This window comes from Heterocephalus glaber, unplaced genomic scaffold (assembly GCF_053883595.1).
Source record: "Heterocephalus glaber isolate CG9 unplaced genomic scaffold, H.glaber_assembly_v1.0 deba00000768, whole genome shotgun sequence".
Taxonomy (NCBI): Eukaryota; Metazoa; Chordata; class Mammalia; order Rodentia; family Bathyergidae; genus Heterocephalus; species Heterocephalus glaber.
The window spans coordinates 10,373,058-10,399,381 of NW_028258162.1; the positions used below are offsets into that span (position 1 = coordinate 10,373,058).

A 26,324-nucleotide genomic window follows, 5' to 3' on the forward strand; every position below is an offset into this window, starting at 1 on the left:
AGTTCCACCGCTTGAGCTAAACACTCTATGCCTCAGTTTGCTCACCTAAAACACAGGGGTGAAAATCATATCCACCCTGAGAGCTGCTGTGAGAGCTGGACAGCTTAATCCGTGCAGTCAGAATAGTCCCTGGCACACTTGTAGGTCTGGAAGGGACAGAAGGGAGACAAGACAGAGTAAAGGTGCACCTTAGAGGTTGGCTCCTGAGGAAATGGTGCCAAATTCACCACAAATAGCCTTCAAATCGGCCAGAGTTGAAATAACAGAGTTTGAGCTTTGGAAGCTCAAAATCTAAGACATCATTGCTACCCTATGCATTCAGTAGTTTTCCAGGTTCCAATCTTGGTGTCTGGGGGTCCTGGGTATTCCACTGGTCCTGAATTTTATTAAAATTAACACAGCTATCCTGAGGTGGTGGTTTAGTTTCTCTCTGGACGTTCCCCCAAAGCCTCAAGCGCTCACAGGGGGCAGCTTTTGGGAGGTGACTGCAGCATGGGGTGTGGAACTCAGACTGGCCACTGATGAGTTACAGCTAAAGGGGATGTAGGGTGGTGAAGCCTGGTTGAGGGGACTCGCGGTGGGGCTGGAGGTGTCTTTCTCACCCTCCTCCCTTGACCTCCCTCCGCTTCTGGCCTGCCCTGCCATGAGCTCTGCCTTGCCACCTGCCTTGGAGCCAGCCTACTGTGGACTGAAACTTCCACAAAGTGGGAGCCAAAATAAACGTTGTGGGTGTCAGATATTGTGTCTCAGTGACAACAAAAGTCACTAAGACAGGTGGCTTGAGGAGTTTTCTATTTCTTGCTACTATCTGCTCACTCTAATACAGACTGAAGTTACTCTAGCAGAAACAACTGCAATCACAATGCAGAATGCATAGAATTCCTAATTCCTTTTTTTTCTATTAGTAACATACTTGAATATAAATTTTAAAAGTTATTTAAGCACCTTAACAAAATGATACACAGATTTTAGAGAAGTGGAAATATCCCTAAAACTAAACTAAGAAATTTAACTCAAGAAATAGGTAGATATAAGTGATCTTACTCTTATTTTAATTACTTATGTTTTCTCCACAGATTTAAAGGGTAAGATAGCAACAAAATAGCAACTGTCCGCAAGTAACTGTTACCACCAAAAAGGATTTTTCTACTTAAATATTCTATGGCTTTTTCTTATATTATTTTATCATCATACAGAAAAAAATCAACAAGAAAAAATAATTTTAAAAATACAAAAGAGTACATGCATACAAAACAATGGAAAAGTTGGGTAAGTAAAATAAATCAGAAAATTAAGTAGTGAAAGAGATTTCACTAAACTGCCAAAGAAAGAATATCAAAAGAAAACCTTTCAACTGTCTAACAGAATTCTGGCATTCTAACAGGATCTTAAGAAAGTGAACACAATTCTGGCATTGTATTCTCTCCTGTGATTCTAGGGTTTGACTCTGACCAGGACACTGGAGTCTGGGATTCTATTACATTAAAATAAAACTTCTTACATAAAAAGGTTTCCTAATATCACTAGACTTGGAAATGTATATTAAAAGGAAATGAGACTTGTGAAAATAAAAATCGTAACTTCTGTTGAATCAAAATAAATTACATCAAAAGGGTGATCAAAAAATACCTATGAGGTCTTTCGGGCCTCTGAACTTGGGATCTCCCTGACCTTTATGTGAATTGTTTATCTTTAGGTGTTCACAGATACAGAACGAATTTCTTCCATTTTAACTTTCTCAATGCAGACTTCATAGAGTTAATTTCTCAACATATTAAATATACTCTAGATTTATCTACTGACTCTTGGTCCTACATTAAGTCAAACCATTTTTAAGACACAATTATTTTTAAAACAAAATTAAGAAATCAAAAAGGAGATTTAAAATTGTCAACATAAGTCAAAAGAAGATGGATTTAAAGAGTTAGACACAACTGCCTTGAAAGTTCAGTTCTGTCACTTAACAGTTCTGTGATCTGTGTAAGCTGTTTTGCCTTTCTTACTTTCCATTCCTCCATCTATAATACAGGGATTCTACCTTGTGTCTCACAGGGTTAGAGTGAGGGGTAAACATATTTTGATATCTGGAGTAAGGTCTCAATCAAATGCTAGTGATATATATGTATCACCCTTCTCCCCTTCCCCCAAAACTTCAAGCAGTTCTTTTTCCAAATATATTATAAACCAGCATCTTTAGGCACTCTCAGATCTTTTCATATTCTTCTTACAAAACATAGTTCCTATCTCTGGGTTTTATACATTTCTTACATTATGGGATGTTCAACAGCTCCTCTGGCCTCTTCATTCTAGATGCACAATCCCCTCTCCCCAACTGTGACAATGAAAAATGGCTGTAGACATTTCCAATATATCCCCTGGGGAACAATACTGTCCCTAGCTGGAAGGCCTTAAAACTCAATTGGATCTTGGGGTTCTGAAGTCACCTGACACTGAAGAAGCACTGCAAACAGTCACATGAAGACCTGGTGTTGAGGATGTTATCAGCTGTATTACTCTGTTTTCTGTATGGTAGCTCAGAGAGATACCTGTGCCAGACTTGGGGTAAGCAGACTGTCGTTTTCTCATGGATAACGTGTGTCCCTATTACTACTCAGTCTCCCCTTTTCTTTGGACCCTGAAAAATTCAAACTCAAACTCATAGCCCATCTTTGATAATGATGTAAATTCAATGCATCAATTTATGTGTACTAAATCTTGTTGAACATCAATTTATCTTTCTTACCCTAAACTTAACTTTCTTTTTGAATCTTAACTATAGTTCAGTATGTGGACAAAAACTTTCCTTGAATAATATTAAATATAACTTAATAAATAAGTAAACTGTAATCTTTCCCAGCAGATCACACTTTTTACAGTCTCGTTTTACCATTCCACTCCAAATCTTCCCATTCAGCTTAGATCTTCTAGTTTTCCCCTGCAAATGTTTATGTTTATTCCCCCCATCAAAGCACATTAAACCTGAATTGAGTAAGTTACGTCAAATCCATAATGACCTGCACACAGGTTTCTACATTTATTAAGATACATACTTCCCCCAAACAAGCATGGAATTCCAGACACTGGTGACTGCCAGGCTTAGCAACCAGCCCGGAGAACGAGAGGCAGAGAGAGCTCGCACTCTCTCGCCACTTGGTGCCGCTGGGCTTCGTCACAGGCTTCCTTTCCCCACTAGAGCCTGCGTCTAAACCACGCCAAGCAGTGTTTGGAATTCATTCTGAACCCCTGTCCAAGACAGATGGTGCCAGAGAAATGGCCCATCCTGCCCAAGGAACAACTACAAAGGGGCCTACCTGGCCTTACATCTTCATTACCTTCGACGGTGCCAAAATAAGCCATTTGGGTCTCATCTAACCCAACTCATCTTAACCCTGTCCAAGACCTCACGTGGGACTGTAAGATGTGGGTATCACAAAGCCCACCGACAGGTGAGAGGATAAACAACTTAAGGACTCAGCCTTACAAATAATTATACAAACTACTCAGGAACAAAACAAAGAAAAGAAAGGTGGTACTATTGGTATACATACAATACGGTGAACTTCAAAAATACGCCAGGCAAAAGACACAGAGTATACATTGCATTGTTCCACTTAAAAGAAATTATAGAAGACCTGGGCGTGGTGGCACATGCCTATAATGCCAGCACTTGGGAGGCCGAGGCAGGAGGATCTAAGTGAGTTTGAGGCCAACCTGGGCTACATAGTGAGAGCCTGTCTCAAACAAACAAATTCTAGAGGAGGCAAAACTAATCTACTGGTGACAGAAAACAGATTAGTGATTTCTTAGGGCCAGGAAAGTAAGAAAGGAGCACCAGGGAACTTTATGCAATGATGATGGAAATGTTATTTCTGATACCATATCTTGGTTTGGACACTGGTTTCACAGGTTATATATTTTTGAAAACACAAACTGTACACTTAAAATAGGTACAAATACGGCTTTCTTGCTAAAACGCATAAACAAACTCATAATAAGAAAATAAGACAAACCCAAATTGAAGGACATTCTACAAAATAAAAATTGAGTGGCAGTTAAAAAAATATCAAAGTCACAGAATAAAAGAACTAAAAAGGCTGTGAAGCCGTCACAGCGTGGAGGAGACGGAGGGGACGTGGTGACTGGGTCCGGGGTGGCCCAGCCGGAGCACGGGCACAGGCCTCGCAGTCGACGGCCGGAGCAGTGGCAGCCCCAGTGCTATCTGTTCTGTCGCATCGCGGTTCCGTAAGTTTTAACACAGGAGCAGTCACATGAAACACATGTGGAAATCCTCTGTATTAGAGGTGTAACTTTTAAAGTCTAAAATGCTCTCGAAATAAAATTTTTAATGAGTATATCTTATTGTATATAAATTTTAACTCATTAATGTTGATTTAAAATTAAAAGAAATCCACTAAGAAATCCTATTCCCAGCTCAATTCTCCTTTTAAGCTCCTTAAATAATATTTAACTAAGATTAAATACAAAAGGAACTCGAATCCTCTTCAATATTTGAGTCAGTTAAACCTACTTGATAAAACATTCAGCATTTTCAGGTTACTTTTAATATGAAAACTTCAGATACTTTCCTTAGAATCAAAATGATATCAATAATAAAACTACTTCATATTTAAGTTATAATAATGAGACAATGGAACTCATAAAATGTTTAAATCTACAATAAAAACAATTTCTAACCCTCACATAAAAACTGATATATATTTAAACTTCAAAAACTGTAGCATCTCAGTTATTACTTAACAGAGACATGAATAGAAATACATTCAGACAAAAATTAAAACTTTTACAGCATACCTCCTCTGTTTCCATTTTCTTCATCCTACAAAAAAAAAAGCATTTATCATTACACACGTATAAACTGACAATTCACAGCAAGGCCCAACACGTCCAACTGCTCTCCCCAGTACAAGTCAAGTGAGACCTCTGTGACACAGCCCTGTGCCGGAGAGGCGGAGGCCTCACAACAGAGAAGAGAAAGCTATGAGTGAAGCCAACACAGGATGAACAATCAGGAGCTCGGCTTGAGACACTTGAGACACTAGTGCAAGTCTAAGGGAGCTACCGAGAGGGGCCAAGTGAGCAGCCGGGACAGGTGCGGCTCCTCCTTCGGGAACCAGTCTGGCCGTCACCCGCCGTACTGTGTGGACCTTAGCAGAACCTTTAGGGCCATTACGGCGCCCAGAACTCTCTACATGAACAGACCGGTTCATTCCAGTTCTCATACTCAATATGGAAGTTTTACTTGGTCTTTCTTTGCTACCAAGCTGCTGTGTTGCTGCAGTGTTATCTATGTCCACCTGAGAAACTAGAAAAACAAGCTTAAAACCTAGTATAAAAATACATTTATTCAAACATTTGCTGAGTTTCAACCATATGGAAGTCAGCATGTACTGTAAAAAGAAAAACAGACACTTGATGATTTATTACATCATTTCTGACCTTTATTTTGGCTGGTGAAGTGCTGTTTTCCTCTGCTGCTGCTGCTGTGTACAGTTCTGTTATAACTAGAAAGGCTGCCAGCTAAGCGACATAATAGATGTTACAGCGCGAACTGCGCATCTTTCATAGAATGGCGGAACTACTTTTAGGTTCCCTTGGGGCTGGGGGTGTACCTCAGGGGTGCAGTGCTTACCCAGGGTACACAAAGCCCTGGGTTCAATCCCTAGCACCACCAAAACAGAAACACAAACAAGACTCCTCTGAAGGAAGTTGATAAAATACATAATTAAAATGAAAAAGATTTCAATATATATATATTCCATGTAAAAAAGACTAAGACCTATTTGCAAGGACATCTAGACTAAAGAACAAACATCACTAGAATTTGCTGAGCAGTCATTGCATGTCAGGGTCTGTTGTGTTCTGTATGTACTCCACCGTGTAACCAGTCATCTCTCAGCTTGAGAGACGGGAGGTCTTGGTGTCTGTTGGTGACTTATCAGTCACAGGACCAACAAGAGCCAGCAGCAGGGTCACTCAGCCGCTTCTGCCTCCGACAACTACGCTACCAACAAATACACTGTGCTACTGAACATTTCTAGAAATATGCATGGCAAGAATATATTTTTAACTTGTTTGGTAAAATTATCTTATAAAAGTTGTACTATCTATATACTTACCATGACCCAAAGCTCTTATTCAAAACAAAACCAAGAAGGAAAAGACCAAAGAAAGCCCTCAACCCTAATATGTCATTTCAAGGGCTATGATAAGTGACCTAACATGTAATTAATACTATTTTAGACCTTGTAAGATCAAGTAGATTGTCAGGGCATCTAGCCAATAGTTTTACAGATAACTTAAAAATCCCAAATTGGTAAATCTTAATTCTAAAAGTAGCAATTATTCATAATCTTTAAAGGCTACTAGGTACTTAAAAAAGATTATCCTATAAGAGACAATTTACTGAAAAGATGTGCTTAACAAAACTGTACTAAAAGAGTATATTCTCTAGATACAGTTAGACACTGCTCGCAAAAACACCTGTACGTTCAGATACACTGGCCAGGTTCAAGCACGGGTCCATTGTGCGCCCGGATCAGTTCTCATGTCTGTTACAGGAGGCCAAGTATCACCGCTCATGGGACACTGGGCAAGACGAAGTGAGGCGAACTTCCAGAACGAGCTATTAAGAACACTGAACAAGGACCTGGTGTCAGCTCCGGCTGTGATTACTCCATATCTTACTGCTCTGCTCGGAAGCAGATTTGAGTCATCCACTCTGATAAGCACCTGTGTTTTAAAATTCTGACTCACTCTATTACATATCTGGAAGTACTGCTCGGATCTTACTAATTTTCTATAACTAGTAGAATATTTTAATGAGTGATTTCCTTTGTATCTCTGTCCAGAAAACATACAACCTTTCTAGATAGTAAGAAAAGTCATCTATATGTTAGAAAAACTAGAAAGAAGTCTGTAAGTACTTGACAAATAGTTTAGAATTGTATGATCTTTCCTAGAAAATTAAAATTTTTGTTCTAGAAGTTGGAAAAATATCTAAGAACAAAAAGAAGACAAAATATAACATTTAATTCTTTCAAGATAGAAAAAAGGAATGAAGGAAAAAAGAAACTAGGAATTGATTTATTTTTTTCATGTTAGTACTTATTTCTCTTACCTTATATGAAAACTGAATTGCAGACTCTGGAGGATAAACAATAAAATGCCTTAGTGTAAAGCCAAAGCCTTGAGATGTCCTTTTCAACGTAACTGTTTTGGGACCTGGCCAGGAGAAAGTTTCATCTTCGGACGGTGATACAGTTTTACTTTGTTCTTTTCCATCTTTATTTTTTGATACCTGAAGTAAAAAAGTATTTGAAAGTTAACTACATAACAAAATATACTTCCAGGAAAAATTTCATGTAAATATATACCTGGCCGGGGATTTAGCTCAGTGGTTTCGCTGCCTGCTGTGCAAGCTCAAGGACCTGAGTTCGATCCCCGGTACCAAAATAATACACACACACACACACACACACACACACACACACATATAAAATACCTGCATATAAATAAAAGGCTTGAATTTCTTTTTTTTGGTATCAGGAATCGAACTCCGGTCCTTTGAATCTCTTACTTTTAAAGAAGTGTAAACCTCATCAAATTGTGTGTGATTCTGTCACCTACCAAGCAGCTCAGGGATGCCTTCCTCATTGGAAGTCCACCACTGGACTCCCCAACCTACAGCCTGTTTCTTTTCAATTTGCTTTGTTTCTTCTTCATCCACTAAATTCCTGAACTCGGAGTATTCAGGACTCAGTGCATGGCCCTACTGGCTCTATATACTTCGGTCTCAGGCATTAAACACCATTACACACAGATGACTCACAAACACTCATCTCCAGCCTGGACATCTGCCCAATCAAACAGCTTTCTCAAATTTTACATGGACACACTCTTGATAAGATTTTGTTTTAAGTTACAATTCCAAGTTCATCTTAGCATTTCTGAAATGTGAACTTTACCAAAAGGCAATTACTTGACTATGGTTAACTCTATTATATTTTTTATTATCTTCTACCATCAAGTCAATCAATTCCTCCACAATGGTTTGCTTCATACAAAGGTCGTAAGACAGCTAGAAAAAAATTACCTGAAAAAATTTGTAGCAAGACTGGCTGTGTGACTGAGAGACTGGAATGCAGTGAACAAAAATATTATGCAATATATGAAATGAACATTATTTCTACACACACTAGCAGTACGCAATTGAAAACTGAAATTTTAAAACATACCATTTAAAATGGCATTAAAAGTGTGAAATGCTTAGGGCTAAGTTTAACAAAGATTCACAAGACCTGCAAATTGAAGCCCTAGAACACTACTGGGATACACTAAAGGAGAATTAATGAGAGATATATCATGTTCAGATTAAGACTCAGTATTGTCACGATGTTAACTTTCCCAAAATATTATCCATAGATTCAACACGATCTCAATCGAAATCTCAGGAGATTTGTGTATAAAAGTTGTCACATTTTTCTACAACTCATTTTAAAATGCAAAGAACCTAAAATACTCAAAAAATTTTTTGAAAAATAAAAGCAGTATACTCTCAGTTCAAGACATAAAGCTACAATAATCAAGAAAGTAGAATGTTAGCATCAAAATGGACACACAGATTCATAGACCACAACACCGTACAGCTACAGACCCACAGCCACATGACAGAACAACTCAGCTCCTGAGTGTTTATCCAGGAGAAATGTGAGCGTGCCAATTTTGTACAAGTACATACAAATACTGCATCACAAACACTACTAACCACATGCACGAAGAAGAAAAGAACCCTGACTTATAACTTGTATCACATACAAAATTAATACAAAAGATCACAAACTTTACTGGGAAAAATATAAGCAAAAATCTTTACAAACTTACAGTAAGGGTCAGATTTCTTAGATATGATATCAAAGACAATGATCCATTTTTTAAAAAGATAAATGGGACTAAGAACCTCTGATCTTTGAAAGACACATGAGAAAACGAAAAAACCAGCAGTAGAACAGGAGGTGTATAAATGAATGCCACACTGAAGACTTTGAGAAAATTTTCCAAATAAAAAATAGGCAAAAGACCTGAACATACTTCATCAAAGAAGTTATACAGCGGCAAATAAGCATATGAGGAGATGCTCAGCATTCAGAGCCAACAGGAAAATGCAAACCAAACCCACAGTGAGCTACCTCTCCACACCTATAAGAAGTACTAAAGTTATGAAGACCAACCATACCAACTATAGGCAAGACGTGAAGCAACTGAATCTCTCAGACACTGTATCTAGAAAACAGTATGAACACTTCAAAAATCAGTCTGACAATTTTTTTAAAATTCAAACATATATCTACCACGTGATACAGACATTCCGCTGCTAGGTAAAATACTCAAGAGGAACTGAAAGCAAATATCCATATAAAACTCATGCAGAAATATTTCAGAGCAGCTTTACCTGTTATAGCCATGAACTGGAAAAATACTCCAGGTATTTTGTCAACAGGTGCATATATAAATAAACCGTGCTACATCCAAACAGCACAATACTATGCAGCAATAAAATGAAATAAACTACTGATACTCGCAGCGGTATGTTAATTACGTTGAGAGACAAGACAAAAAAGAATACATACTATATGATTCCATTTATATAAGCTCCTAGAAAAACCCTGACATCTGATCGGTACTGACTGAAGTCAGACTCGTGGTTGCTTGCTCGGTCTGGGGAGGGACGGAGATACCTTGAAGCAGCAGGAGGAAATTTTGGAGGGTCCTGAGTATGTTCATTACTTTGACTGTGGGGATGTTTCCTGGGTGCAGGCACATTCAAAGGCTGACAAACGGCGAGCTTTAAACACGTAGGCTGATTACATGTCAAACACACCACAATCAAGATACTTAAACAACCACCTCGAAAAGATGCGATGCGGTGACTTCCATGAAACTGAAGAAAGTGGTTGTCCAGAGGAGGCAAAAAGAATGTCCCAGAGCAAGGAAGCAAGGGGCGAAAATCTGGAGACACACACGTCTTCAGCAGCACTGGGGACAGAATCAAGATCTGTGGGAATGCCTAAGAGTGTGTTTACATTATGACACATAATGGCAATGTGTATTATACGTGTTGTTTTATATGCATCAAATGGAAGCATAAAGAGTAAAGTAATTCTAGAATCTAACTTATTAATCATTGGTTTCCATTTTCCCTCATTCTGTAGGATTGTTTTCTTTTTCATCTGACTCAGCATTTTCACTTTCAGTTTAGGGACCTGGGGTTGAGAATATGGGATCTGGAGTCAGCTGAATCAAGCCCTGATCCTGGCTCTGCCACTGGCTGGTTCTGTAATAGTGGACAATTATTTAACCTCTTTAAGCTTCAGATTTCTCATCAGAAAAATAAGAATAAAAGCACTTCTCTCGCTGGCCGTGGTGGTGCACACCTGTGAACCCAGCCCTCAGGAGGCTGAGGCAGAAGGATCAATGTCTGAGGCCAGCCTCGGCTACATAGTGAGTTCAAGGCCAGCCTGAACTACATAGTGAGACCCTGTCTCAAAAATAAAAAAGTACTTCTCTCAAAGAATTAGCGTGTATTAAATGAGACACGCATATAAAATACTGAGCATATTAACATTTAATAAACATTAGCTCCTCGTTCTTTCTCTGAAAGGACTACAATATATATCATTTCTCTGATTCTCTCCAAATTTATTTTTCATGGTAATTCTTTCCCTCCTTCCCCGTACTAGGGATCAAACCCAGGGCTTACCACATGCCACTGAACTACATCATTTTTTGATTTTTTTTATATTTTTGAGACAGGATCTCACTAAATTGCCTCAGCTGGCCTTGAACTTGCAATCCTCCTGCCTTAGCCTCCTGAGTAGCTGGGATTACAGACGTGCACTACTACACCTGGCTCTGGTAGTTCTTTAAATCCCAATTTTTCACAATATTTTAACATACTCATGTATACAATGTAGGTGGAAAGATGCATCAACACTAATAATGGAGTCCTGAGGAGGAAAGAAACTGGGTTACCAATCAACAATGAAAGGAAGAGACTGAATTTTCTCTCTTTTTTTGGTACTGGGGATCGAACTCGGGACCTTGCGGTTGCAAGGCAGGTGACGGAACCACTGAGCTAAATCCCCAGCCCCTGAGACTGAATTTTCAATAACCAGCTAGCTAAGTTTTTCCTCATTTTTTAGTCCTCAAAGGGAACAAAAGCTCTGAAGTCATCGATGCAGACTTTGCATATTAGAAACGAATTACTGGTAAATTTACTGTAGTTTATCTTCCTTTCACAAATGTGGCGGCTTGTAGGTAGCAGGGGAGCACAGCACTGTTCAATAAAAATTATAGGAGGCCACTGTATAAATAAACTAGGCTCCTGCACCAGCCCCAGCCGATCAAATGAAAAGTCAGAATGCAGCAACTCACACTAAGTTCCACATCACCAACCTGACTGAGGCGTAATGTAAGTCTGGGAAATCAGGAGTGAAATGTAACCGAATTTCTCAAAAGGACAGCTTCAATTAGCACAATAATGAAGATGCCTATGCTGTAATCCTTACCAAAGCAAGCAACCAGAAGTTAACCAGTTATTTTTCTGTTCTCTCTCCCTGTCCCTCCTTTATAAGAAATGAAACTTTGAAATGATTAATCCACTAGTTTCTGTTTTCTTCAGACTTCCTCTCTCAATCTCTTCTGCTCAGCTCATGTGAACACTTAACTATTTTATGGAATGGAGTGTTGCCCAATTCTAGAATCACAAATGAAACCAATCTGTGGTAAATTTGTCTTTTATCAAAGTATCATAGATGGGTGGCTTACAAACACTTCTATTCTTTGTACTTATTATATTTATTGTAATTTAGATTTATTTTTTTGCAGTCATGAAAGCTGTGGAGCCCACAGTGCCAGCAGATCTGCTGTGTGGAGAAAACCCTCTTCCTCACAGATGGGCCCTCCCTTCCTATGGTGTCTGTCCTGAGGGAGAAGGCTCGGCAGTCCTGGGGCCTCTTCTTAGGGCTCCATCCTAACAACACCTTCCCAGATCCTCCCCTCCTATGAGCGTCACTGTGGGGCACAGGATCCTAACACATGAATTTTGTCAAGACACACAGCATATAGTGATTTCATTTTTAATTTTATAAGAAAATGCCACACTCTCTTCCAGAGTGATTGTACAATTTTATTTGCCTACCAGCAATGTGTAAGTGATCTGGTTTTTCCACATCCTTGACAGCATTTGGTACTGCCACCATTTTTTATTTGTCTTTGTGATTGTATGCAGATCTTAATATGTATTTTCCTAATGGTTTTCAAGTGCTTAGTTGTCACTTCATTACATAATTTTAAAGCACAAACGACCTTAATATTTAACCTAAACACATGAACCTTTTCATGTTATGCACAAGGAAAAATTATACTCCAGATTTGAAAGTGAATTATCCAAGATTGTAGCTGGCTACAACCCAACCAAGAATTAAAATCAAGGTTTCCAGGGCCGGGGATTGAGCTCATTGGTTCCACTACTTGCCTTGCAAGGGCAAGGACCCAAGTTCGATCCCCAGTACCAAAAAAAAAAAAAAAGTAAGGTTTCCTCAGTCTGAGGATAGAATATTTTCTCTGCCACATTATTTTCCATCCTCTCTTCCACTATATAATCTGCATAGATTCTTGCTTCTAATAGATCTCTAATTCATTGTTTTTACATTTTTCCTTTTTCTGTAGGACTCTAATTTTAATTCTTCCAAAACTATTTGTGTATTAAATTTATTTCAGCTCCCAAATATGTTTCATATTTTTTTCTCTTTTAAATGATAGGAGAAATTCTCTTAGATTGCCATTTCATGCTTCAAGTTTCTGAATCAAGCTTGCTAGATATGGTTTCACTGACCTTTTTACACACAAAGAAAAGGTGAGATAAAGAATAAACAATTTGGTTTTTGCTTTCTGGAAATGAAAATTTTTTGAATGATATAGTTCAGTTGTCTCAATTATTCCACCCATCCAGACTAACACACTGAAACCCTCCACACTTTTTTAACTTTCCCTGCAGGGAAACAGGGAGGGTTACGGTTTGCACGGGCCTATGTACAAAGAGATGATGAAAAGAAATATACACATGTGCTTCTTCATCCTCCTACAAATCTGCAGTGCCTTTGATGTGTTCTGTTTTATAACAAGGGCAAGCTGTGGGCACACACAGTGAAGGACCAGGCAGTCACAGGTTTCTCCATGCAAGACCTCCATGAGGACCCCTCTCTGCACATCTCATCTTCCCTCCACAAGCAGTAAGCAGTTGGTTGCACAACAGCATACAAGTGTAGGAAGCCAAGAACTGACTGGCCTAACAGCAGTTAAATTCCTGGGCACTAAGCACTGCCATTTGATTCCCTTAAAGGACTTCATAACAAGGTCATTTGACTGAATAATAACTCAAGGTTAAAAGAAACCAAAAGGAAAAGAAAAACTAACTCCTTGAAAATGAGATACAACTAGACAAAGCAAACTAAACGAAGGGTGCCAGGGAAAGTGTACGGGGCAAACACCCATCATAAAACAATGAAAGTAATAAAAACTCACATGAGGGAACACAGACAGACTTAAGTTTCAGGGTAATGGAAATATTCTAAGAGACTGTGATAAGTTTCAAAACTATAAATTTGCCACAAACCACTGAAATGTACACTTCCAATGAGTGAATTGTTTGTAAATTATACCTGAGTAAAGATGGTTTTTATGGAAAAAATGTAGCTATGGGGGGAGTACAAAGTCTAAATATTGCCAGAAGTGAAAGAGATACTGCTATCATACACATGCACATAATAGTTATAAAAGAACGCCTGCATGCACAATAAATACACGTCTTAAGCTATCATTTGAAATCATTTGTACTTAAAGAATGAGGTCAGTTTCCTAGTATATTCCAGTGATTATTTGTGATAAAGAATGAGAAAACATTTTATGTTGTATTCACGTTAGATCATAATTTCATGAATTCTAAGATTATGAGTCCTATGCCAGTGAAAACATGTTGTTTTTAATACTATTACCACCGATCATATCACCAAGCCGAGGTAGAGTAAAATCTATATTTTAGGGACAGATTTGTTTTTCATAGTGATGCAACACTTTATGATGCCAGTTGCTGAGCATAAGACTGAATTTCAATGTGTGCACCCGTACTTTTTGTGTTCTGTTGCATGGCTGAATTTTGGACCTACTGCGTTCTATCATTTGCTTGATGCTTATTCTGCAACACTGGGAAATGGCTTGCATGGAGAGAAGGGCACGGCAGACTTTAGAACCACACCACCTGGGTCTGGACCCTTACTTTGGTGCCTATTCCTTGCTATTAGCATGAGGATGGTAATACAGTTTGAGTAATCCTACTGAAAAAATGCAAAATCCAAAGTGCATCAAAATTTAAAAGTTTTTTGAGCACTTACATGATACACAGGGGGAAATTCTATATCTGACCTCGTGCAGCAGGTCTCAGTGAAAAGAGAGGCACACTGAAAATACCATACATTACCTTCACGCACTGTGTAGAAAGGGCATATAAGCCATAAATAAATTTTGTGTTTAGACTTGGATCCCATCCCCAAGGTATCTTATTTTTAATTTATATATATATATATGCAAATATTCTAAAATCTGAGTCTCCAAACCCAAAACACTTCTAGCATACTTCTAACACTTATTATTTGTCAGTTCAAAGATAAATTTGTTTAAAATATTTAAAAATGAGTTAGTTTATAAAGTATTAAAAAAGTATCTTACATATAGCAAACAGTATTTAACTTTTTAAAAAAATCACAGGGGTTACAACACATGAAGGCCTATTTCAAAAACGTATTACAATATTACTTTTCAGATACTCAGGAAATCAGTGTAAGAAGAAAACAAACAAACAGTTTTTCTAAACAGAATCTTGAACACCCATACAACTTTTATTAGATTTTTGTTGCAGTAGGGATCCCAGGGCCTAGTGCATGCTAGCTAAGGACTTTACTGTTTCACCCCCTGCTGAAACTTTCACTAAGTTTTCACAAGCACCACAAGTCTGGTGAATAAATGGTGCACAGGGGATGAGTACTTTGTCAAAATTAGCTATGAAGGCATGGATCCAGCCCAACCTTTCCATTATATGACATAAGTGACACTGGGAGAATATGACGGTCTTTTACCTTTAAAATATTCCATAGTCCTAATCTGAGCAAATTAATCTTACAGCTAAATATTCCTCACATACTGAGATTGATGGGCTATTTCTCTGTAAAACGTTCCAATATATGCAGGAATCTGATGTTTTGAATCAAGGGCTTTTTAAGTTCCAACTTAGTTAAAATATTACTGAATACAATTTTGTATATGCTTAGTATGCCTGGCAACTCTTAATACACAGCTTGTTTGTGGACTCTCTCCATTTTCCCCTACATTGGTTGAAAACAACTGGAAGTGCATTGAAACTAAACACCTACAAATACTTTCCCAAAAAGTAATTCTGGTTTTCACTGCATATTTAGTAGGACTAAAGAAACTGTAACACTCTCACACCTTGAAGGTGAAAGATCTAGGTGACTTTTGTCCATAATATTTCAAATTAAACAACTGAACTTAATTTTTTGAAATATAACTCAATTTGTAAGTTTATTATTTACTTGGACATTTACTGATAATACTTTTTATATAATTTACATGTATAAATTGAGGATATGGGTCTTTTCTAGTGTCATTTCTGTGCAGTTCCATTTCTACATTATTTTGAATTGCTGCTGTTTTACAAAGTGGTTTCCTTTCCTACTCAGGTTTCTGGGTTCACTCAACTTTTACCTAGACAGTACATTTCTCTCCTTCCCCCTCCCTCTCCACTCTTCCTCATTCTTTCTTCCTCTCTCTCCCCTCCCCCATCACATTTCAAAGATAAAGTCTGAAGTCCTCACTTTTAAAATGCCACATTCATAGAAAATAGCTATTTTTAAACCTAAATTAAAAAGTTAGAATGTTGTGAAACATCCAGAAGTGCTTCATGAACAGTTTAGTTTTGACTGTTATTACAAGTTTGAAAGCTATTTCTGATTTATGATACATGTAATCAGTCTCACAAAATGACAAGCTGGTGAAAAATCACAATGTACTTTTCTTCATTCTTATGATCCATTCAGAATCAGTTTCTGGTCATATTCTCTAAGTTGTTTTATAAGTCGTGATGATATGCTTAACTTATACTATTTCTCATGCTTACTCCTCTTTGTAACAAATATTTTCATGATAACATGGAAAAGTTTGATTTAGTTTCCAAAAATAGAGAAATTGATTTTAAAATTATACCTAGAATAAGAATTCTCACTAGTGGGCCGGGGATTTGGCTCAGTGGTTTCGCCGCCTGCTGTGCAAGTGCAAGGACCCAAGTTCGATCCCTGGTACCAAAAAAAAAAAGAATTCTCACTAGTCATAAGGCATTTCTATAACTTTTCTTAAAATCTGAAAGAACTCCTCTTTATTAGTCTTATTCCAGAAGCAAGAATGACTGAATCAGACTAGAGTATTTTCTGCACTCACTTTTTCTTCTTTAATAGCCTCTGACATTTTTCCTACTTCTGTTATTAAAAATACAAATTACAGTAGAAATGCTAGGACATGTGAGATTTAGGCACATGAAAAGAGACAAGGAAAGGGTTTGATGGTCAGCTAGCCAGTTTCTACTTTGGTTCCTTTATTTTCACTGGTGTATACACTTCTGTTGCGAACACACACATCTTATTTAGCCACTTCTCTACAAACAGAGATAGGAGACTTTGCCCAGATATTTTGCTGTTACACAATTTTAAGTGTTGGGCAGAACACCTTTTGATTATGAAGACATACTTTACATCACAGCTTCTTCGAGGTATTTCCGTGATGTCTTTAAGGAGTTTATGCATGCTTACAGAGTACTTGCAGATCTAAAGACACTCGGCTGGTGACAGGCTGTGTCTTGGAGATGGCTGGTGAGATGTGTGATCTGGACCACGGCCACAGCAGCCTGTGTATGGCACCTGTGACCTGCTACTGAGAGACAGGCGAGGAGAAGTCGTCACCTGCACGGGCATAGGCTCTGCCCGCCATTCCTTAAAGTCCCAGCACACTCCCTGGTACCGCTCTCAGAGAAGTTAAAATTGTCTGCTCTTATTTCTAAAAAATGCTTTATCACTCTGGCTTTAAAGAAAAAATGAAAAATACTTATAAGGTGTTTCGTATGCACTAAGTATATTGGCAGGATTATCTGCTAAAGAACAGAAAACTTAAATTCTATTCAATAAAGGGCAAAAATTCCTACTTCAAGATACATCACTGTAATAAAAATTTTTCAAATATTAACCATGACACATGATACCAAAAATTCAAATTTACAACCATATTTAACTACTAGTACAAATTGAAGAGGTAAACTTTTACGTTTGAAACAATGAGTCTCAGGGAAAAATATACCTCAAGCATTGTCTTTTTCAGTGATAGCTTAAATAACTTACAAACTAAAATCCCAGCCGATAAGTTCGTCAGCCTGGCTGCTGAACATCTTCTGAGTACACTAGGAACTGGTTTACAATGAATAATTGACTGATACTTGGATGGTCAATATTACTTAAAATTGCTGTATATAAATTTTTGATTGGTAAAGACCAATGCTGGAAACTTAAATTCAATACACGTTTAAAACAGAAAAAAAATCTAAAAATGTAATTTTAGCCATTCGAGTACTTCTTCCTCAACAAATCATATGGCAGTACTACATTAACAAGCATTAACATTTCTGCTCAGTTGTGTTTTCCTTCCCTACCTTTTAGTAAACATGCAACTTTCTGAAGACAGGAACAGAAGTATTGATAAGAGGAAATAATCTGCTACCGTATTTTTATAAGTATCATGATAATCACAGCATATGTCAAAAACATTACAGAATCAGATCACAGTAGATATTTACAGTTTAATACAATTTGTACTGACCCAACCAATTTGCAGACACTGTTTAAACTTATCTAAAAAATAAGGGAACAGAGTTTTGGTCATGTTCCTTATTTCCAGCTAATTTCTCAGGAAGCATCTATCAATTATAATGATGCAATGATGGAATGATTATTTAGTACAACAAACCTCTCCTTTTCCAAGTATAATACTTTACTGATAGAACAAATTATAAAGGAAAGGGATGAATTCCCAAAATATTTTTTTGCTAAGCATTTCTGCAGAACTCGAGTATCTAAACTATAGCTAAGCCTCTCATGAACAATGCTCTTTTTATCAGTAGAGAACACTGAAGAAAACATAGTAATTGGAAAAAACACAGTTCCAGTATTATAGACAATGAAATCAAATGGGAATTCTCGTATGTTTCTACTGAGAGTGCCATCTTTCTATAAATCTATTTGGCAGTATCTATGCAGACATAAATTTTGTATCTTTTAAGCAAGGAACTAATAAAATAATGGCAAATTTTCATGTTCTAGGACACTCATTCCAAAGTATAATTACACTCAAATGGGAAACTATTTAAATGTCCAACAATAACAAGAATGGTTAATTAGTATACAGCACAAAAGTCAACAAGTATGAAAATGTTTCAGTTGACACAGGGAAATGTCCAAAATATAATGTTAAGAAAAGTAGGCTATAAAACCTCACAATATGATCAAAATTATTTTGACCACCCCCTGCCCCCGTCTTTGGAATTAGGAACCGTTTTACCTTCCTTAACAATCCATGGATTTCTCTATGAAGAACAGGTCCAAGAGCAGCGGTAACTCTTCACTTAGGCTATGTTGTACAAAACAGCCCCGGTGACAAACCGTGCCAATTGTGCAATTTTTTTCTGTGCAAACTAAATAAACGTTTGGATTTTCAGTGCCAAAGTACCTTATTGCAGAACTTCCTAATCAGCGTAGTCCGGTACTTAGAAACATTTTCCTAGGCCCTTTATTGTAGAGAATACTATCATTGCAGGACTTTTCTATTATAGTATAATTATTTGTTTATATGTCTATCTTTTTTTCTTTTTTTAGTACCGGGAATTGAACTTGAGACCTTGTGCTTGCGAGGCAGGCGCTAGAACCACTGAGCTAAATCCCCGGCCTGGCAATGTATTCTTTTACTGTAAAATTTTTTTTAAAGTTTAAACATTCAATATGTATTTTGATTATATTTCATATCACTAAATAATATAAAAGATTTTCAAAGGATATTTGTGATATGAATAAAATCTTCCTATGAACCAGAGGATAGATTGTATTTTTAATTATCTCCTTATATCTTGGGTAGACAAGAATCATCACATCAAAAGGGACCTTAAATTGCAGTTCATCCTAGCCACCAATGCAGTAATCTAGTCTCCTCTGAAAAGACATAAACAATATCAAGCATGTATATAAGCTGAGTAAAATACCAGTACCAATGGTCAGAATCAAATCATGTGGCCTCACTATTTAGTTTGAAGCACTGTAATGATATAAAAGAATAAGAAAAACTCCCCTTGTTAAATGTATATAAGTTTCCTGATATAAATTACTTCCAAATATAGTTTCAATGATATTATATCAGTAATGTAAAGAGTGAACTCACATTTCATCAGCTATCACTTTAGTAACTGCATAATTTCAGAGAAATTGAAAGCTAAAGTAAACTTGGAGATCACCTGATCCAATGGAATCATTCATCTTCTTAGAAAACATAGCACTGAAATTCTGAGAGGTCAAGTAACTGCCTAAGCTACCCTCGTACTGGTGGCCCAAACTATTCCTTACAGTGCAAGCTGAAGCAGGAGACCAGGAAGGCAGTGTTACTTCAATGGGTCAGGACTAAATGGGAAAAAAAATCACAGACGATGTCAAACTGACTTTCACTTCTGCAAAGTGCAGGCCTGTGTTTGCGAGGGGAAGCGCTCCCCCGATTATTCACTTCCCAATTATTCTCCAGGGATGTGGACGGTCACAGCTGGGTATCTTCTGAGAGTGCCACAGTTTGATAATTAGTTTTCTGGAGAGCAAGGGCATCCTGATACATAAGGTAAGCGCCACTGAGAAGGAAGATGCCCCCAGAATTGCTGAATCTTTCTTTCCTTATCCCACCTCAAATCTATGGAAGATGGCTAAAAACGGAAACAACATAGAAAACATCAACCACAGGAGCTGATCTGCTTGGTGAGGGAGGCAGGGGAGTTCATGTGGAAACCTGCTCCACCCACTAATCCCTTGGACACTAACAGTCTGCTTAAGAGTTTAAAGATCATAGACCTGGCCGGGCGTGGTAGTACACAGGTGTCAGCCCAACACTCGGGAGGCTGAGGCAGGAGGATTGCCGTGAGTTTGAGGCCAGCCTGCACTCACACAGTGAGTTCAAGGCCAGCCTAGAATACATACTGAGACCCCATTTAAAAAAAAAATTAAAATTAAAAACCAAACTACTAAAAATTATAGACCTATTCCAACCAATTTATTTTTCAAATACAGATGCAGAGGCCCAGAGAGAAGAGCCGATGGTCTCACAGCATGGTCTCACAGCCAATTAGTAACACAGCCTGGACGATAACCAAAGCTTCCAGCCTCCAGATCTGGACTTTTCACCACACCACACCATCAACAGACTGTCGCAGCAATCAGCAATAGCCAATGGGTAACACACCAACTTGTTCTTGTATAATTTATATTTATGACACATAATATTAATGTTCATTAAAGAAACACAGAAAAATAGAACTAAGCAAAAAAGCTTGTCTACCATTCCCTCTAGTGATGCTGTCAATATCTGGTATATACCTATGTATCATTCCAGGTTTTTTTCATTTGTAAAACTATACAAATGCACACAAATTTGTTTCTAACCTACCTATTTTTCTGACTATCAGATTAAAAATACATGCCTACATAATTATTTTAAAATTCTATATGGTATTGCATCATATGAACAAATCATGTCTTATACATTCACTCTTTGTAATTATGGCTATATGCTGTTCATTGTATTTTTATGCAATTGCTTCAATTATTATTTTCATAACCACTTTCTAGACCACTGTCAGTAAAAAATTACAAGTTCACTTCTAATATTAAAAACAAAATATCAAAGTGTGATCCAAAAAGAGAATGAAATCAAAATTCACTAGCAACATAAGACTGCTACAACCATACTCCAGTTAATGCTGGGTATCTTTTAAATCTGTGCGAATAGAGCGGGGGCCCACCCCACCGTGGTACCGCTCGGCCACCACCGGGCCAGAGGAGCCTGGCCTCCCCCGGGCGGCCCCTCCCCGGCTCGCCGCTCGGGACCGGTTTCCAGCGCTTCTTCTTCCCAGTCCAGGGCAAGCCGCATTGGGTTTCTGTCTTCACTCGACGAAAACGAGCTGCTGCGCAGCCACTGGTACCTAGCACACGAGCAAGAAGCTTACAGCCTCAGTGGAGAAAATTTTTTCACGTCACGGACAGAGAACTCTTGCAGTCGTTCATGTCATCCCTTCTTCTCCAGACAGAAGATACCAAAAAGGTGCAATCAAAGATCTCTTCATCTTATTGAATAAGTCACTAACAAGCCAAAATGTCTGTCAACGTCAACCGCAGCACTTCAGACCGCTTCTGTCACTACAAGATGCCCCGTCTGACTGCCAAGGTTGAGGACAAAGGAAATGGAAGCAAGACAGTTATGGTCAACATGGCTGACGCTGCAAAGCCGCTTCATCGGCCTCCACGTATCCCACCAAATACTCTGGCTGTGAGCTGGGAGCATAGCCCCGGTTTGAGGTAAAGAATAACTGTTACAAATGGAAACAAAGTCTATGTAAATAGGGAAGGGCGCATAGGTAATGGGGAAAAATAAGAACTAAGATACATCATGTTCAGGTACAAACACCCAATGAAAATTGTAAATGTACTGTATACCTAAAATGTACCAATTAATATATAAATAAATAAAAATAAATAAAAAAATACTAATAAAAAAAAGAATGACTGTTACATTGTCAGTGGATCTCAGGAAGAGAATAAGCTGCAAGACATGTTGGATGGATTCATAAAAAAATTTGTTTTCTGTCCTGAGTGTGAGAATCCTGAAACAGATCTGCATGTGAATCCAAAGAAGCAAACAATAGGTAATTCTTATAAAGCCTGTGGCTATCGAGGCATGCTTGACACACATCATAAACTCTGCATATTCATTCTCAAAAACCCACCTGAGAATAGTGACAGTGGTACAGGAAAGAAAGAAAAGAAAAAGAAAAACAGAAAGGGCAAAGACAAGGAAAATGGCTCTGTATCCAGCAGTGAGACACTGTCCCCAACACCCCAAACGAAATCAGTCCTCCCCCACACGCTGTGGAAGAGGAGGAAGATGAAGACTGGAGGAAGCTCAGAGGCGCAGAATGGATGAAATCAGCAACCGCGCAAAAGTCCTGACACTCAGTGATGATGTGGAAAGAATTGAAGAAGAGCGTATGAATATCCTATTTGATTCTGTTAAGAAAAAGAAAAAGAGGACATTACTGACTCATGTGACAAAGCAATAGTTGCTGAAGCAGAAAGACTAGATGAAAAAGCCATGGGTCCTCTTGTTCTGACTGAAGTTCTTTTTTTTTGGGTACCGGGGATCGAACTTGGGTCCTTCTGCTTGTGAGGCAGGTGGTGAAACCACTGAGCTAAATCAGCGGCCCTGAAGTTCTTTTTAATGAGATTAGAGAACAAATTAATAAAGTACAGGCGCCATTTCCTCTGATTCTGTCACAACAACAAAAAAGCTCAGCAGTATCTTCTTCATGGTCTAGAGTGTGTGGTGGCAACACATCAAGCTCAGCTCCTCTCCAGGATCCCACATATCTTGAAGGAGATGGACGATGCAGACCTTTTGGAAGAGGAGGTCATCATCAGCTGGTCGGAAAAGGCCTCTAAGAAGTACGTTTCAAAAGAACTTGCCAAAGAGATTCGTGTCAAAGCAGAGCCATTTATAAACAGTTGAAGGAGGCAGAGGAAAAATCTTCTGGTGGTGAAGAAGATGATGAAGATGCACACACCGAGGTGTTTCATTCGAAGACTGCCAGTGTACCAAAAGTTGAAACTGTGAAGTCTGACAAGGATGACGACATAGACACTGATGCCATTTAGAAGGACGGATGCGACCTAGCTAACAGTGTAACGCTGCAAATTGTTCTTCATTATCAGCCAGAGGTGCAACATGTATGTGCAGAAGCTACAATGGCCTCACATTGTGCTACACTTTCTACTAAAAATCTACTACTGTGAGTGGTCTGTAATTAAGCCCAGTGAGACATCTAGGGAGTCCATACACACCAGTGAGCAGATATAGTTTGCTTATTTATAGCATGTTTCTTCTGGAAAAACTAGTGGTGGACATATCTGGATCACATTTATACAGTTAAAAAAAAGTAAAGATTTGATTTTGGTCATTCTTCAGATCTTGGGCTCTGAATGACCAAAAATAAATAAATAAACAAATAAATTTGTGCAAATACACTAAAATTAAAAATGATTATTATTTCAATTTTGTATTTATCAGTGAGGCTAAATATCTTTACCTGTAATATCCTATTCATAGGATCCTTTAATGTGAATGACATAGAAATATTTCTATGCTTAAAATTTAAAAAGACAGACTATCTCTAGCTTAAAATTACTTTAGTTCATGGTATCACTAGAATTCAGAACAGAGTTTCAATGAGTAATTATGAATGAAGGTTGACGAAAATGTCTTAAAACGTGGTAGCAGAAATCAAAACAAAATTATTAGGGACTGGAAAGGGAGCTAAAACTACACAGGAACCCAGAGGCGATCACCTGAGGTAACAGCTCCAAGTCAGAGAGAGGAGATAACAAACAACCTGTCTTACAGTCTGAGTAGTCTGAGCAGGGGATGGAACTCTGTGTGGAACAGAATGGATCCAGCTTTAAACCCAGCAAAGGCAAGTGACACGAAGCTGAGGTAACAGCATCCACCGCTCCCTGGAGGAAGCCAGACCTCCGAGACTGAGCAACCAGCCGAAATCCGGTTTCTAATGTGGGAGGGAATGCACAGCCCCTTCAGACCCTTTCAAATGTATCTTTATTTTCAAGTTAAGTTCAATTGTGCCTTATTTCAAAAACTGAGCTAAGAAAAAAATTCTAAATGTAGGAAGTATTCATTTTATACACAGATTTTAGGTGGTAGAGTTTAATATTTAAAGAAATCTTAATGTAAGTCCTTTGGAAAGCAGTAAATTACTTTAATAATTTCATAATTTATGTCTTATAAGTAGAAGTACCTTTCAACATAATGTATTTCTAGAAACACATTATAAAATGTATTATGTATTTTAGTACATAATATTTTTACACAGAAAAATGTTTTCATTGGTTGAAACTCAGAAATGACCCTACAATAAATATCAGAGGAGCAAAGATTTAGCGATTAAAATTGCTGAAGTGACTTACAAAAGAAAGCCATTTGATCGCTACATTCAGTGTAACACTCAGCTGTGTTTTGCCCAAGGAGTCTCACACTGCTGTGCTACGGCAGCAGTGCAGGCTTTACGGCCGCACCCAATGCCACAGCACATCTCTTTCAATGCCAGCGAGCTGGACCATCTCCAAAACCAAGTTCTGGAACTGGCTGATGCCGTCGACACACTGCTGCTGAAGTCTGGAATGGTACTGGGAGGGCAGGACACGAGCTTCATCTCTGAGAAAGGTTTGAAGCAGCAGTGAGTTACCAATGGAGACTTTGTAGTTGGTCATGAAAATGAGTCTATGTTCATGAGAGGGATTTGAAGAGAGGAATCATCGGCGCATGACACCGACAGCCTCAGAGCGGGTGAAAACCTTTGCAGAAAGCATAAGAGAATATGGCGAAAGTTTTGGTACAATTCTTCTCATGAAATTATATAGAACATTTAATTCAAAATTTGCTTAAATAATTCTAATTTCCACAATAAGAAAGTTTTTCTGAGAGTCTGCCTTTTTATAAATTAGTCCTACTTTCTGAAAATTCATCAATGCTAAAATGGCAATTCCACTCACTCTCTGGATCCTTTCTCTTTAAAAATCTCTATATCCAAGTAGATATTGTCAATGTAGACAATATTTAGTATTAAATATTTGATATTTAATTCTTAGCACCTTCTGCAAAAATAAAGGCTTGGATTGATCAAATAGAGACTACTCAAGGAAAATGAAAATAACATTAGTCCTATTTTATGGGTTTTTAACACTGTATTCAAAGAAACTAGGTGACTTAATCTAAGGTCTTACAGCCAGTGAATGACAGGCAAAAGATCCTGATTGGATGTGTCACAAAAAATAATCTAAATGGCCAATAAGCATAAGAAAAGATGGTTGGCTTTATTAGCGGTTAAGCAAATGCAAATTAAAACCATAATGACACACTACTATACATCAAAATAAAAAAAATTTAGCTGGTAATTATTGGTATGGGGTGCAGAGCTACAAGAATTCTCAAATGCAGTACATGTACTACCAGTGGGGCAGGGGCTTTGAAAAACTGGCAGGCACTGTTGAAGTCCGGCCTTATAATGGCGTCTCTCACACCACAAGGCAGATGCTCAACAGAAGCGCACACACAAAGCTATGGGCAGAAGTGTTCACAGCAGCACCCTCTACAGGGGCCCCAAGCAGGAGAGAGCTGGAGGCTGGGGACACCGCCCAACAGCCTGGCATAAACAAGGCACGGGGTTTGATCCCGAGGACACCGAGGACGAGGACGAGGGAGGGAGAAAGCACAGCGGGCAGCCAGACAGGCAGGCAGGGAGGGCAGCGGGATGGATAAAATGTGGCATATTGTTTTCTTTCCTCCCAGTACTAGAGATTCCACCCGGGCCTCCACACGGAGCTACATCCCCAGCTCACTTTTGATTTTGAGCCGGGTCTCACCAATGTGGTATACGGTCTTGCAATGAACTACCACAAATCATTTTTTACATTGCAGCCAGGGCAACAAGATGGATGAATTTCAGAGATTATGCTGAACGAAAAGTGAGAAAGGTCATACAACAAGGCACACACAGTGTGATAATGTTTAGATTAGAGGGCCGGGAGTGGAGGTGCACAGCTGTAACCCAGCACTTACAAGGCTGAGGCAGGAGGGTCACTGCGTTTGAGGATGGCCTGGGTGACCTCACCTGGCCAGGATGAGCTGTACAGTGACACTCTGTCTCAAAAAAAAAAAAAAAAAAAAAAAGATTAAATCCAGAACGGATACAAAGGGAAGTCAGGAAGTAATTAACCTCTGGAGAGTAAGACAATGACCAGAGAAAGGCAAAGCAGCGGCTCTGAGAT

The 26,324-nt window shown here is 38.4% G+C and overlaps 1 protein-coding gene and 1 pseudogene across 19 annotated transcripts in view; one reads left to right on the forward strand and one right to left on the reverse strand.

The window, feature by feature from the left end:
- Arhgap21 (Rho GTPase activating protein 21) overlaps positions 1-26,324 on the reverse strand; it is a 129,086-nt gene that overhangs the window by 71,680 nt on the left and 31,082 nt on the right. For all 19 annotated transcript variants that reach the window (XR_015449680.1, XR_015449681.1, XM_087207250.1 and 16 more), the window contains 2 exons: positions 7,139-7,318; positions 4,813-4,837 (listed from right to left, as the gene is read on the reverse strand). Coding sequence is in view for 17 of the 19 variants with exons in the window: in XM_087207250.1 (XP_087063376.1) it covers positions 4,813-4,837; positions 7,139-7,318 (205 nt within the window). In the remaining 2 variants the exon portion in view is untranslated. The remainder of the gene's footprint in view (positions 1-4,812; positions 4,838-7,138; positions 7,319-26,324) is intronic.
- On the forward strand, positions 21,482-23,336 carry LOC101701436 (eukaryotic translation initiation factor 5-like; annotated as a pseudogene).